Source organism: Oncorhynchus clarkii, chromosome 12 (genome assembly GCF_045791955.1).
Source record: "Oncorhynchus clarkii lewisi isolate Uvic-CL-2024 chromosome 12, UVic_Ocla_1.0, whole genome shotgun sequence".
Lineage (NCBI taxonomy): Eukaryota > Metazoa > Chordata > Actinopteri > Salmoniformes > Salmonidae > Oncorhynchus > Oncorhynchus clarkii.
Window position 1 is genome coordinate 13577112 of NC_092158.1, and position 13726 is coordinate 13590837.

General features: G+C 43.7%; 1 protein-coding gene across 1 annotated transcript in view; it reads left to right on the top strand.

Annotated features, from left to right (window-relative positions):
• The window catches only part of LOC139421872 (dopamine beta-hydroxylase (dopamine beta-monooxygenase)), a 48784-nt gene that overhangs the window by 13809 nt on the left and 21249 nt on the right, over positions 1-13726 (top strand). The window contains exons 5-9 of the mRNA XM_071173001.1: positions 3494-3596; positions 4150-4316; positions 7025-7168; positions 11723-11761; positions 12605-12664. Coding sequence (XP_071029102.1) covers positions 3494-3596; positions 4150-4316; positions 7025-7168; positions 11723-11761; positions 12605-12664 — 513 coding nt within the window. The remainder of the gene's footprint in view (positions 1-3493; positions 3597-4149; positions 4317-7024; positions 7169-11722; positions 11762-12604; positions 12665-13726) is intronic.

The following is a 13726-nucleotide window of genomic DNA, read 5'->3' on the forward strand; positions in this document are numbered from 1 at the left end:
CAGCCTGAATTTTAAAAATATTAAATGTAGATTGTTTTGTTGTCTCTGGCCTAAACACAATACTCTATAATGTCAAACTGGAATGATGTTCTGAGAAATGTTTACAAATGAATTAAAAATGAAAAGCTGAAATGTCTTGGGTCAATAAGTATTCAACCCCTTTGTTATGGCAAGCTTAAAAAATGTTCTGGAGTAAAAATGTGCTTAACAAGTCACATAATAAGTTGCATGGACAATAATAGTGTTTCACAATATTTTTTCATGACTACCTCATCTCTGTACCCCACACATACAATAATCTGTAAGGTCCCTCAGTCATGCAGTGAATTTCAAACACAGATTCAACCACAAAGACCAGGGAGGTTTTCCAATGCCTCGCAAAGAAGGGCACCGATTGGTAGATGGGTAAAATATAAAATAAAAAAAAGCAGACATTGAATATCCCTTTGAGCACGGTGAAGTTATTAATTACACTTTGGATATTGTATCAATGTACACAGTCACTACACAGATACAGGCGCCCTTCTTAACTCAGCAGCCGGAGAGACAGGAAACCGCTCAGGGATTTCACTATGAGAACAATGGTGACTTTAAAACAGTTAGAGTTTAATGGCTGTGATAGGAGAAAACTGAGGATGGATCAGCATGTTAAACACTATTATTGCACAGAGAGTGAGTCCATGCAACTTATTATGTGACTTTAACTTACTCCTGAACTTATGTAGGCTTGTTATAACAAAGGAGTTGAATAGTTATTGACTCAAGACATTCCAGCTTTAATATTATGGGGTATTGTGTGTAGGCTGTAACACAACAAAATGTGGAAAAAGTCAAGGGGTGTGAATACTGTCTGAAGGCACTATAGGTACACTGACACTTTGAGGGCATAATTGGTTAACATAGTAAAATCCTGAACAGTAAGAGCCTGCTGTTCAATTCTTTCCATATTGACATTTCAACCAGGTAAGTCACAGTAGTAGAGAGGCAGGGTGGTAAAGTCTGAGAGACTAGAGATCCACAGAAACAGAGACAAACGGAGGAAAAAACTCAGAGAAAGCGTCAGAGAATGTTACTAGGAAAATACCTATCTCTGAATAATGTCATGTCTGGTTCAATAGAAGTATGTTTTGATGAGAGCAGGGAAGCAGTCTCTAGAGGAGCTGGTGCATGGTGATGAAACGAGAGGAGAGGAGCGTGTGTGTGTGTGTGTTTGTATGTGCCTCTGTGCATTGGTGTGTGTGTGTGTGCATGTGTCAGTTTGTGAATCTCTCTGTGTGTGTGTGTGTGTGTGTGTGTGTGTGTGTGTGTGTGTGTGTGTGTGTGTGTGTGTGTGTGTGTGTGTGTGTGTGTGTGTGTGTGTGTGTGTGTGTGTGTGAATCTGTGTGTTTGTGTGTGTGTTCATGTAGGTGGTGGTGATGCTCTGGGATGTGTGAGGCAGAGGAAGACACATCTTACTGGATAAGAATCACATCACAGCCAGAGAACTGGTGCCTAGTGCCAAGCCTCTGAGCCCTCCCATTGGATTAGCAGACGGCGAAAACAAAACAGAAATCATGTGTTCTGCTGAGTGGCGAGGGTAGAAGCAGAGCTGGAGAGATGAGATTAGCTAGGAAATATACAGGCCTGTTCAGTTTTAGCACATTCTGGATCCCACACACATCTAAAGGGAAATCTGGCATTATAAAAGAAGGGAGGCGAAAGAAGAGGAGGAAGGCGAGAAAAAGAAAGAGAGAGGGAAGAGAGAGATAGGGGAGAGTGTGGAGGAGGAGGAGGAGGATGAGGAGGAAGAGAAAGACCAGTTATGTAAAATAGTCCTAGGGATGCTGCCAGGCCGGGGGAGAGAAAAGATTCACAAGCTCTCCTCTCCTCTCCGGAATGCTAATAAGATTGATATGAAAATAAGTTTTTATCTCCAAAAGTATTTTTGTTTAATCGTCTATCTCTTTTATGAACAGATCCTCGGAACACGTTAGGGGAACATATACCATAGAGATACATAGTGATGAATATAGAAGATATAAATGGAGACAAACAGACTCGGTGCTGTTTTAGTCTTCTCTGGATCAATAAGAGCTATTTCCTTCCTGCGTTGGCTGAAACTACTCCTTTTATGGTGGATGATTCACATGTCCAAAAAAACAATACGTTCAATGATAAAATAATAACATGACGTTCAATGATAAAATAATAACATGACGTTCAATGATAAAATAATAACATGATGTTCAATGATGAAATAATAACATGATGTTCAATGATAAAATAATAACATGATGTTCAATGATAAAATAATAACATGACGTTCAATGATAAAATAATAACATGATGTTCAATGATGAAATAATAACATGATGTTCAATGATAAAATAATAACATGACGTTCAATGATAAAATAATAACACGATGTTCAATTATGAAATAATAACATGATGTTCAATGATAAAATAATAACATGATGTTCAATGATAAAATAATAACATGATGTTCAATGATAAAATAACATGATGTTCAATGATAAAATAACGTGATGTGGAATGATAAAATAACATGATGTGGAATGATAAAATAATAACATGATGTTCAATGATAAAATAATAACATGATGTTCAATGATAAAATAATAACATGATGTTCAATGATAAAATAATAACATGATGTTCAATGATAAAATAATAACATGATGTTCAATGATAAAATAATAACATGATGTTCAATGATAAAATAATAACATGATGTTCAATGATAAAATAATAACATGATGTTCAATGATAAAATAATAACATGATGTTCAATGATAAATAATAACATGATGTGGAATGATAAAATAACATGATGTGGAATGATAAAATAATAACATGATGTGGAATGATAAAATAACATGATGTGGAATGATAAAATAACATGATGTGGAATGATAAAATAATAACATGATGTTCAATGATAAAATAACATGATGTTCAATGATAAAATAACGTGATGTGGAATGATAAAATAACATGATGTGGAATGATAAAATAACATGATGTGGAATGATAAAATAGCATGATGTGGAATGATAAAATAATAACATGATGTTCAATGATAAAATAATAACATGATGTTCAATGATAAAATAATAACATGATGTTCAATGATAAAATAATAACATGATGTGGAATGATAAAATAATAACATGATGTTCAATGATAAAATAACATGATGTTCAATGATAAAATAACGTAATGTTAAATTATAAAAATAATGTGATGTTCAATGATAAGATAACGTAATGTTCAATGACAAAAATAATGTGATGTTCAATTATAAAACTAATGTGATGTTCCCAATGATACAAATAATGTGATGTTCAATTATATAACTAATGTGATGTTCAATTATATAACTAATGTGATGTTCTACGATAAAAATAATGTGATGTTCAATGTTAAAAATAACGTGATGTTCAATGATAAAAAGAATACATCTGTGTGTGTGTGCGTGCGTGCATGTGTAGTCTTTCTACTACCCAACTGATGCAGGGCTGCCTCTAGGAGGACCAGCGTCTTCCAGGTTTCTTCGACTAGAGGTGCACTACCACAACCCACTCCTCATATCAGGTAAAATGACCTACCCATCACCGAGTTATATACTATTCTACCCCTAAGAACCTTAGAGCTGGGTTATTATATTACCACCCCTCAGCAATGTAGTACAGCTCGTTTTATTCTCTACCTGGTGGTAAATTGATCCATTACTGTCACTGATTGTCAACAGTCCACCCACCAGGTGTTCCCTGATTGGAGGCAGAGAATGAAAACCAGAAGTACCAGTTGATTAGCTCTGCTCTATAGTCTCCCAATATCTCCCCTGCTTCTTCCATCTTCCTTCTACTCAACACCCGTCTTCATCTCTCCCCTCCCTACGTCATCCATCACTCCCTCTACCCCTTCTTCCTAAACCCCATCATTCTCTCATATTTTATCTCCTCCCCCATTACTCCTCTTCCCTCCCTCCCTACACCCCTTCTATCTCCCCTTCCCCTTTCCTTCCCCCTCTACCCCCTTCTTCCCCCACTTACCTCCCTTCAGTCCCGCCCCCTCCCTCTACCTCTCCTCCTTCCTGTCTCCCCTCCTCTCTGACAGGTTCTGGTTGTGCTGTGTCCCCATGCAGGTCGTAAGGACAACTCTGGGGTGCGTCTCTACCACACCCCCAGCTTAAGGAGGTACGACGCGGGCATCATGGAGCTTGGGCTGGTCTACACCCCGGTCATGGCCATACCACCCAGAGAACAGAACTTCCATCTCACAGGATTCTGCACGTCCAAGTGTACACAAACTGTTAGTACAATATCTTTCTAACATAAATCCTCAGAAAACGTGCACACAGACTGTTGGTACAATATCCTTCTAACATAAATCCTTAGAAAACGTGCACACAGACTGTTGGTACAATATCCTTCTAACATAAATCCTTAGAAAACGTGTACACAGACTGTTGGTAGGCTACAATATCCCTCAGGGATGTCTACTGTAGATACAGGACTGAAACCACTCCTGGACCTTCTATAACAATGGAACATTTTGGTAGCTGGTAACATTTTACTCAAAACCCCCAGGTAAAAGCATTAAGATGTGGTTGTAATGCATTGTAATACTTGTCATGAGCATAAATGACCCCCTTAGTCTTATTGTAATCAGATACTATTTCTACTTACATGGCCAGAACTACAGTACAGTATCTCAGTACAAATGGAACTGACAGGAGTTAGAATATCATAATGGTGTAAGGGTTGTCGTCGGTGGAAGAAGGATCAGACCAAAGTGCAGCGTGGTAAGTGTTCATGATGATTTTAATTAAAGAAAGCACTGAACACTGAATCAAAACAATAAACGATGACGTGAATATACAAAACCGAAACAGTACCGTGTGGCCCGAACACTCACACGGAAACAAACACCCACAAACCAAAAGTGAAACCCAGGCTACCTAAGTATGATTCTCAATCAGAGACAACTAACGACACCTGCCTCTGATTGAGAACCATACTAGGCCGAACATAAAAACCAACATAGAAAAACAAACATAGACTGCCCACCCCAACTCACGCCCTGACCATACTAAAACAAATAATAAAATAACAGAACTATGGTCAGAACGTGACAGTACACCCCCCAAAGGTGCGGACTCCGGCCGCAAAACCTGAACCTTTAGGGGAGGGTCTGGGTGGGCGTCTGTCTGCGGTGGCGGCTCTGGCGCGGGACGTGGACCCCACTTCACCACAGTTTTTGTCCGCCTCTTCAACCGCCCCCATGGCCTCCTACGAGCGGCGACCTTCGCCGCCTACCTCCAACTGGGGACCCTAGCCATGAGTCCCAAATGGATGGGAGATTCCGGCAGCGCCAGATAGGCAGGAGACTCTGGAAGCGCCGGACAGGCGGGAAGCTCCGGCAGCGCCGGACAGGTGGGAGACTCTGGCAGCACCGAACAGGCGGGAGACTCCGGCAGCTCCAGAGTGAAGGGCGATTCTGGCATCGCCTGGCTGACTGACGGCTCTGGCGGCTCCTGGCTGGCTGGCGGCTCTGGCGGCTCCTGGCTGACTGGCGGCTCTGGCGGCTCCTGGCTGACTGGCGGCTCTGGCGGCTCCTGGCTGACTGGCGGCTCTGGCGGCTCCTGGCTGACTGGCGGCTCTGGCGGCTCAGGACAGACTGGCGGCTCTGGCGGCTCAGGACAGACGGGAGACTCTGGCGGCTCAGGACAGACGAGAGACTCCGGCAGCTCAGGACAGACGGGAGACTCTGGCGGATCAGGACAGACGGGAGACTTTGGCAGCGCTGGGCAGGAGGAAGGCTCTGGCAGCGCTGGACAGGCGGGAGCACCTGTAGGGAGAAGACGGAGAGACAGCCTGGTGCGGGGGGCTGCTACCGGAGAGCTGGTGCGTGGAGGTGGCACCGGATAGACCGGACCGTGAAGGCGCACTGGTGCTCTTGAGCACCGAGCCTGCCCAACCTTACCTGGTTGAATGCTCCCCGTAGCCAGGCCAGTGCAGCGAGGTGGAATAGCCCGCACTGGGCTGTGCTGGCGAACCGGTGACATCATGCGTAAGGCTGATGCCATGTACCCCGGCCCGAGGAGACGCACTGGAGACCAGATGCGTAGAGCCGGCTTCATGGCACCTGGCTCGATGCCCACTCTAGCCCGGCCGATACGGGGAGCTGGAACGTACCGCACCGGGCTATGCACACGCACCGGGGACACCGTGCGCTCCACCGCATAACACGGTGCCTGCCCGGTCCCTCTCTCTTTCCGGTAAGCACGGGAAGTTGGCGCCGGTCTCCTACCTGGCTTTGCCACACTCCCCGTGTGCCTCCTCCAAGAAATTTTTGGGGCTGCCTCTCGGGCTTCCAGCCGTGCTGCCGAGCTAGCTCCTCATAATGCCGCCTCTCGGCTTTCGCTGCCTCCAGCTCTGCCTTGGGGCGGCGATATTCTCCCGGCTGTGCCCATGGTCCCTTGCCGTCTAATATTTCCTCCCAAGTCCAGTACTCCAGGTATCGCTGTCTCTCCTGCTGCTGCTGCCTGTTACTACACTGCTTGGTCCTTTCTTGGTGGTGGGTGTTTCTGTAAGGGTTGTTGTCGGTGGAAGAAGGATCGGACCAAAGTGCAGCGTGGTAAGTGTTCATGATGATTTTAATAAAAGAAAGCACTGAACACTGAATCAAAACAATAAACGATGACGTTAATATACAAAACCGAAACAGTATCGTGTGGCGACAAACACTCACATGGAAACAAACACCCACAAACCAAAAGTGAAACCCAGGCTACCTAAGTATGATTCTCAATCAAAGACAACTAACGACACCTGCCTCTGATTGAGAACCATACTAGGCCGAACACAAAAACCAACATAGAAAAACAAACATAGACTGCCCACCCCAACTCACGCACTGACCATACTAAAACAAAGAATAAAATAACAGAACTATGGTCAGAACGTGACAAATGGACCTTTCTTAACGTGTCCAATTCCTCTCATGACCTCCACCAGGCCCTTCCTCCAGGGGGGATCAACATCTTTGCGTCCCAGCTGCACACTCACTTGGCGGGGAGAGGGGTGAGGACGGTCCTGGTGAGGGGTGGAAGAGAGGTGAAGGTGGTACAGGAGGATAAGCATTTCAGCACCCACTATCAGGTAACCCCTCTGGGTACATCAGGTATGCACCAACAAATACACAAGCGCACACAGAGCTCTTTCTCTCTCTCTCTTTCTCTCTCTCTCTCTCAAGGTACTACTAAATTCTCCAAGGTTCAGGAGGCAAGACACACACATCTGGTTTGCTGCTGCAGAACAACACAACTCTCCCTTGACCTGTATTCATATCCTTTCTCTAACTGACCTGTATTCATATCCTTTCTCTAACTGACCTGTATTCATATCCTTTCTCTGACTGACCTACTGTATTCATATCCTTTCTCTAACTGACCTGTATTCATATCCTTTCTCTAACTGACCTGTATTCATATCCTTTCTCCTACTGACCTGTATTCATATCCTTTCTCCTACTGATCTGTATTCATATCCTTTCTCTGACTTACCTGTATTCATATCCTTTCTCTAACTGACCTGTATTCATATCCTTTCTCTAACTGACCTGTATTCATATCCTTTCTATAAATAGTCTAGATGCAACCTTGAGGGACATAAACCATTTTATTTGTAGATGTCATCGCAGGTGCAGCGAAAGGCTTGTGTTTCTAGCTCCAACAGTGTAGTAATACCTAGCAATACAAAAGAAGTGTCGTGTAAGACGTTCTATTGAGACTCTCTCTGCATGCATTACAACTATTTTCCTCGTATCTTCTAACCTCCTGCCTGTACAACACTCTTCCTTGTATCCAGCTCATATCTTCTAACCTCCTGCCTGTACAACACTCTTCCTTGTATCCAGCTCATATCTTCTAACCTCCTGCCTGTACAACACTCTTCCTTGTATCCAGCTCATATCTTCTAACCTCCTGTCTGTACAACACTCTTCCTTGTATCCAGCTCATATCTTCTAACCTCCTGCCTGTACAACACTCTTCCTTGTATCCAGCTCATATCTTCTAACCTCCTGCCTGTACAACACTCTTCCTTGTATCCAGCTCATATCTTCTAACCTCCTGTCTGTACAACACTCTTCCTTGTATCCAGCTCATATCTTCTAACCTCCTGCCTGTACAACACTCTTCCTTGTATCCAGCTCATATCTTCTAACCTCCTGCCTGTACAACACTCTTCCTTGTATCCAGCTCATATCTTCTAACCTCCTGCCTGTACAACACTCTTCCTTGTATCCAGCTCATATCTTCTAACCTCCTGCCTGTACAACACTCTTCCTTGTATCCAGCTCATATCTTCTAACCTCCTGCCTGTACAACACTCTTCCTTGTATCCAGCTCATATCTTCTAACCTCCTGTCTGTACAACACTCTTCCTTGTATCCAGCTCATATCTTCTAACCTCCTGTCTGTACAACACTCCTGCCTGTACAACACTCTTCCTTGTATCCAGCTCATATCTTCTAACCTCCTGCCTGTACAACACTCTTCCTTGTATCCAGCTCATATCTTCTAACCTCCTGCCTGTACAACACTCTTCCTTGTATCCAGCTCATATCTTCTAACCTCCTGCCTGTACAACACTCTTCCTTGTATCCAGCTCATATCTTCTAACCTCCTGCCTGTACAACACTCTTCCTTGTATCCAGCTCATATCTTCTAACCTCCTGCCTGTACAACACTCTTCCTTGTATCCAGCTCATCTTCTAACCTCCTGCCTGTACAACACTCTTCCTTGTATCCAGCTCATATCTTCTAACCTCCTGCCTGTACAACACTCTTCCTTGTATCCAGCTCATATCTTCTAACCTCCTGTCTGTACAACACTCTTCCTTGTATCCAGCTCATATCTTCTAACCTCCTGTCTGTACAACACTCTTCCTTGTATCCAGCTCATATCTTCTAACCTCCTGCCTGTACAACACTCTTCCTTGTATCCAGCTCATATCTTCTAACCTCCTGTCTGTACAACACTCTTCCTTGTATCCAGCTCATATCTTCTAACCTCCTGCCTGTACAACACTCTTCCTTGTATCCAGCTCATATCTTCTAACCTCCTGCCTGTACAACACTCTTCCTTGTATCCAGCTCATATCTTCTAACCTCCTGCCTGTACAACACTCTTCCTTGTATCCAGCTCATATCTTCTAACCTCCTGCCTGTACAACACTCTTCCTTGTATCCAGCTCGTATCTTCTAACCTCCTGCCTGTACAACACTCTTCCTTGTATCCAGCTCATATCTTCTAACCTCCTGCCTGTACAACACTCTTCCTTGTATCCAGCTCATATCTTCTAACCTCCTGTCTGTACAACACTCTTCCTTGTATCCAGCTCATATCTTCTAACCTCCTGTCTGTACAACACTCTTCCTTGTATCCAGCTCATATCTTCTAACCTCCTGCCTGTACAACACTCTTCCTTGTATCCAGCTCATATCTTCTAACCTCCTGTCTGTACAACACTCTTCCTTGTATCCAGCTCATATCTTCTAACCTCCTGCCTGTACAACACTCTTCCTTGTATCCAGCTCATATCTTCTAACCTCCTGCCTGTACAACACTCTTCCTTGTATCCAGCTCATATCTTCTAACCTCCTGCCTGTACAACACTCTTCCTTGTATCCAGCTCATATCTTCTAACCTCCTGTCTGTACAACACTCTTCCTTGTATCCAGCTCATATCTTCTAACCTCCTGCCTGTACAACACTCTTCCTTGTATCCAGCTCATATCTTCTAACCTCCTGCCTGTACAACACTCTTCCTTGTATCCAGCTCATATCTTCTAACCTCCTGCCTGTACAACACTCTTCCTTGTATCCAGCTCATATCTTCTAACCTCCTGTCTGTACAACACTCTTCCTTGTATCCAGCTCATATCTTCTAACCTCCTGTCTGTACAACACTCTTCCTTGTATCCAGCTCATATCTTCTAACCTCCTGCCTGTACAACACTCTTCCTTGTATCCAGCTCGTATCTTCTAACCTCCTGTCTGTACAACACTCTTCCTTGTATCCAGCTCATATCTTCTAACCTCCTGTCTGTACAACACTCTTCCTTGTATCCAGCTCATATCTTCTAACCTCCTGTCTGTACAACACTCTTCCTTGTATCCAGCTCGTATCTTCTAACCTCCTGTCTGTACAACACTCTTCCTTGTATCCAGCTCATATCTTCTAACCTCCTGTCTGTACAACACTCTTCCTTGTATCCAGCTCATATCTTCTAACCTCCTGCCTGTACAACACTCTTCCTTGTATCCAGCTCATATCTTCTAACCTCCTGCCTGTACAACACTCTTCCTTGTATCCAGCTCATATCTTCTAACCTCCTGCCTGTACAACACTCTTCCTTGTATCCAGCTCGTATCTTCTAACCTCCTGCCTGTACAACACTCTTCCTTGTATCCAGCTCATATCTTCTAACCTCCTGTCTGTACAACACTCTTCCTTGTATCCAGCTCATATCTTCTAACCTCCTGCCTGTACAACACTCTTCCTTGTATCCAGCTCGTATCTTCTAACCTCCTGTCTGTACAACACTCTTCCTTGTATCCAGCTCATATCTTCTAACCTCCTGTCTGTACAACACTCTTCCTTGTATCCAGCTCATATCTTCTAACCTCCTGTCTGTACAACACTCTTCCTTGTATCCAGCTCATATCTTCTAACCTCCTGTCTGTACAACACTCTTCCTTGTATCCAGCTCATATCTTCTAACCTCCTGTCTGTACAACACTCTTCCTTGTATCCAGCTCATATCTTCTAACCTCCTGCCTGTACAACACTCTTCCTTGTATCCAGCTCATATCTTCTAACCTCCTGTCTGTACAACACTCTTCCTTGTATCCAGCTCGTATCTTCTAACCTCCTGCCTGTACAACACTCTTCCTTGTATCCAGCTCATATCTTCTAACCTCCTGCCTGTACAACACTCTTCCTTGTATCCAGCTCATATCTTCTAACCTCCTGCCTGTACAACACTCTTCCTTGTATCCAGCTCATATCTTCTAACCTCCTGCCTGTACAACACTCTTCCTTGTATCCAGCTCATATCTTCTAACCTCCTGTCTGTACAACACTCTTCCTTGTATCCAGCTCATATCTTCTAACCTCCTGTCTGTACAACACTCTTCCTTGTATCCAGCTCATATCTTCTAACCTCCTGCCTGTACAACACTCTTCCTTGTATCCAGCTCATATCTTCTAACCTCCTGTCTGTACAACACTCTTCCTTGTATCCAGCTCATATCTTCTGATTGTTCTAGATACAAGACAACTTTAAGCAACATCAAAACAAGAAATCACAGCCAGATCAGTGTGTTTTATAAAAAATAAATAAAGAGAGTTACACTCTGTACATACAAGCTGCCAGTAATTTATTGGGTAAAACACCACCAATGTTTCAGCATCACAGTGACTTCTTCAGGATGAAGGTGGATTGTTGGTGTTTTACCAATTCAATTACTGGGAGTTTATACTGTATAGAGTGAGAGCGAATCTCTTTATTATTATTTTTTATAGCCTACAGTTTACTCGCCGTTGGTCAGCACCTCTACTAACTTTTCTTGGCTCATGTTTTTCACTGGATCATTGTGTTTTGAAAGTAATTCAATCGATGAGAATGTTGTTGTCTCCTCCTGCAGATAATCAGAATGCTGAGGAAGATGGTGACAGTGCTGCCTGTAAGTATGCTCCTCTTTCTACTGTCACAGCTGTCTCAGCAGGTGGGATAAGATACCACACAGTACGGTGGGTTTTGTCTCTGGAATAAGATCCAGTAAAGGGAACGGGGGCAGTGAGAGAAAGAAGGAAGAGAAGATGACTGAGGGCGAAACAAGACGAAAACAACAGAGATGATACACAGTACTACTACAGCTACTGTCTGTCTCTGCTCTGCTGCAGAACAACAGAGATGATACACAGTACTACTACAGCAACAGTCTGTCTCTGCTCTTCTGCAGAACAACAGAGATGATGCACAGTACTACTACAAATACAGTCTGTCTCTGCTCTTCTGCAGAACAACAGAGATGATACACAGTACTACTACAGCTACTGTCTGTCTCTGCTCTGCTGCAGAACAACAGAGACGATACACAGTACTACTACAGCAACAGTCTGTCTCTGCTCTGCTGCAGAACAACAGAGATGATACACAGTACTACTACAAATACAGTCTGTCTCTGCTCTTCTGCAGAACAACAGAGATGATACACAGTACTACTACAGCTACAGTCTGCTTCTGCTCTGCTGCAGAACAACAGAGATGATGCACAGTACTACTACAAATACAGTCTGTCTCTGCTCTGCTGCAGAACAACAGACATGATACACAGTACTGCTACAGCTACAGTCTGTCTCTGCTCTGCTGCAGAACAACAGAGATGCAGCGTTGCCTGTTTAAAAATAAAGAGGAACAATGCAAATATTCTGTAAACCATGGTAACTTGTTGTTACCCTCTAGGAAGATACGTGTAAAACATTGGCAGAACATTGCCTGATTTGAGTGTGTATGTCCACAACAGGGGGACGTCCTCTTGACAAAGTGTACATACAACACAGAGGACAGGAGCCAGCCTACGGTGGTGAGTATGTTTGGTTTTCACTACAAGTGCAGCCATGAAATGTAGCAAATGGTTATGCAGACCGCAAACATGCACACATGCACTTGAAGACGAGTCTAGACTGACTGATCTACAAATCACCTTCATAAATAACTCAATACTATTTGTAGAATAGTAAGTCAGTTAATCACGATCTACCCATGATACATAATGATACATAACGGTTTCGTTGCTCTTCACAGCAGTGGCTGTGTTCGAAGCATCTATCCAGTAACTTTAGCCAACCAGCTTAATGTGTTTAATGTGGGTATATCCTCCTACCACAGACAGACAGGGCTCAGAGCGGCTCTACTGCCCTGCCCAGATCTCAGTAATCTGGGGTCAGACACAGTGAGAAGGAGGCTCTGGGCTGGAGGATGATGATGATGATGATGCTCTCTCCTCCTCTCCTCTGATGCTGAGAGCAGTGGACAGAAGTGGACACACACACTCACTCTCACGCACGTACAATTGCACGAACAGACACACGCACAAATATAAACACACATACTCACACACTGTCCTCAGTGTTTCTGGGGTTACGATAAGGGCAAGGAGGATATTCTGGGGAATTGAGAAAGTTTCTCTTTCCTCCAGAGGTTGCAATATAGTGAGGAGATTGTTACAGAGAGAGATACTTTGGATCGTCTGCAATCAGATTGCATTGAGCCACAAAGTCTGAATGAACATCTGTCTGTTTTGGTAAATACATGTTTTCTTTGTTGATATGGATGGATGGATGTACAGAGGATTAATGTGTAAGTAGAGATACTGGGGTGCAAAGGAGCAAAATAAATAAATAAATACATTATAGGGATGAGGTAGATTGGATGGGCTATTTACAGATGAGCTATGCACAGGTGCAGTGATATGTGAGCTGCTCTGACAGCTGGTGCTTAAAGCTAGTGAGGGAGGTAAGAGTCTTCAGCTTCAGAGATTTTTGCAGTTTGTTCCAGTCATTGGCAGCAGAGACCTGGAAGGAGACCGGCCAAAGGAGGAATTGGCTTTGGGGGTGACCAGTGAAATACACCTGCTGGAGCGCGT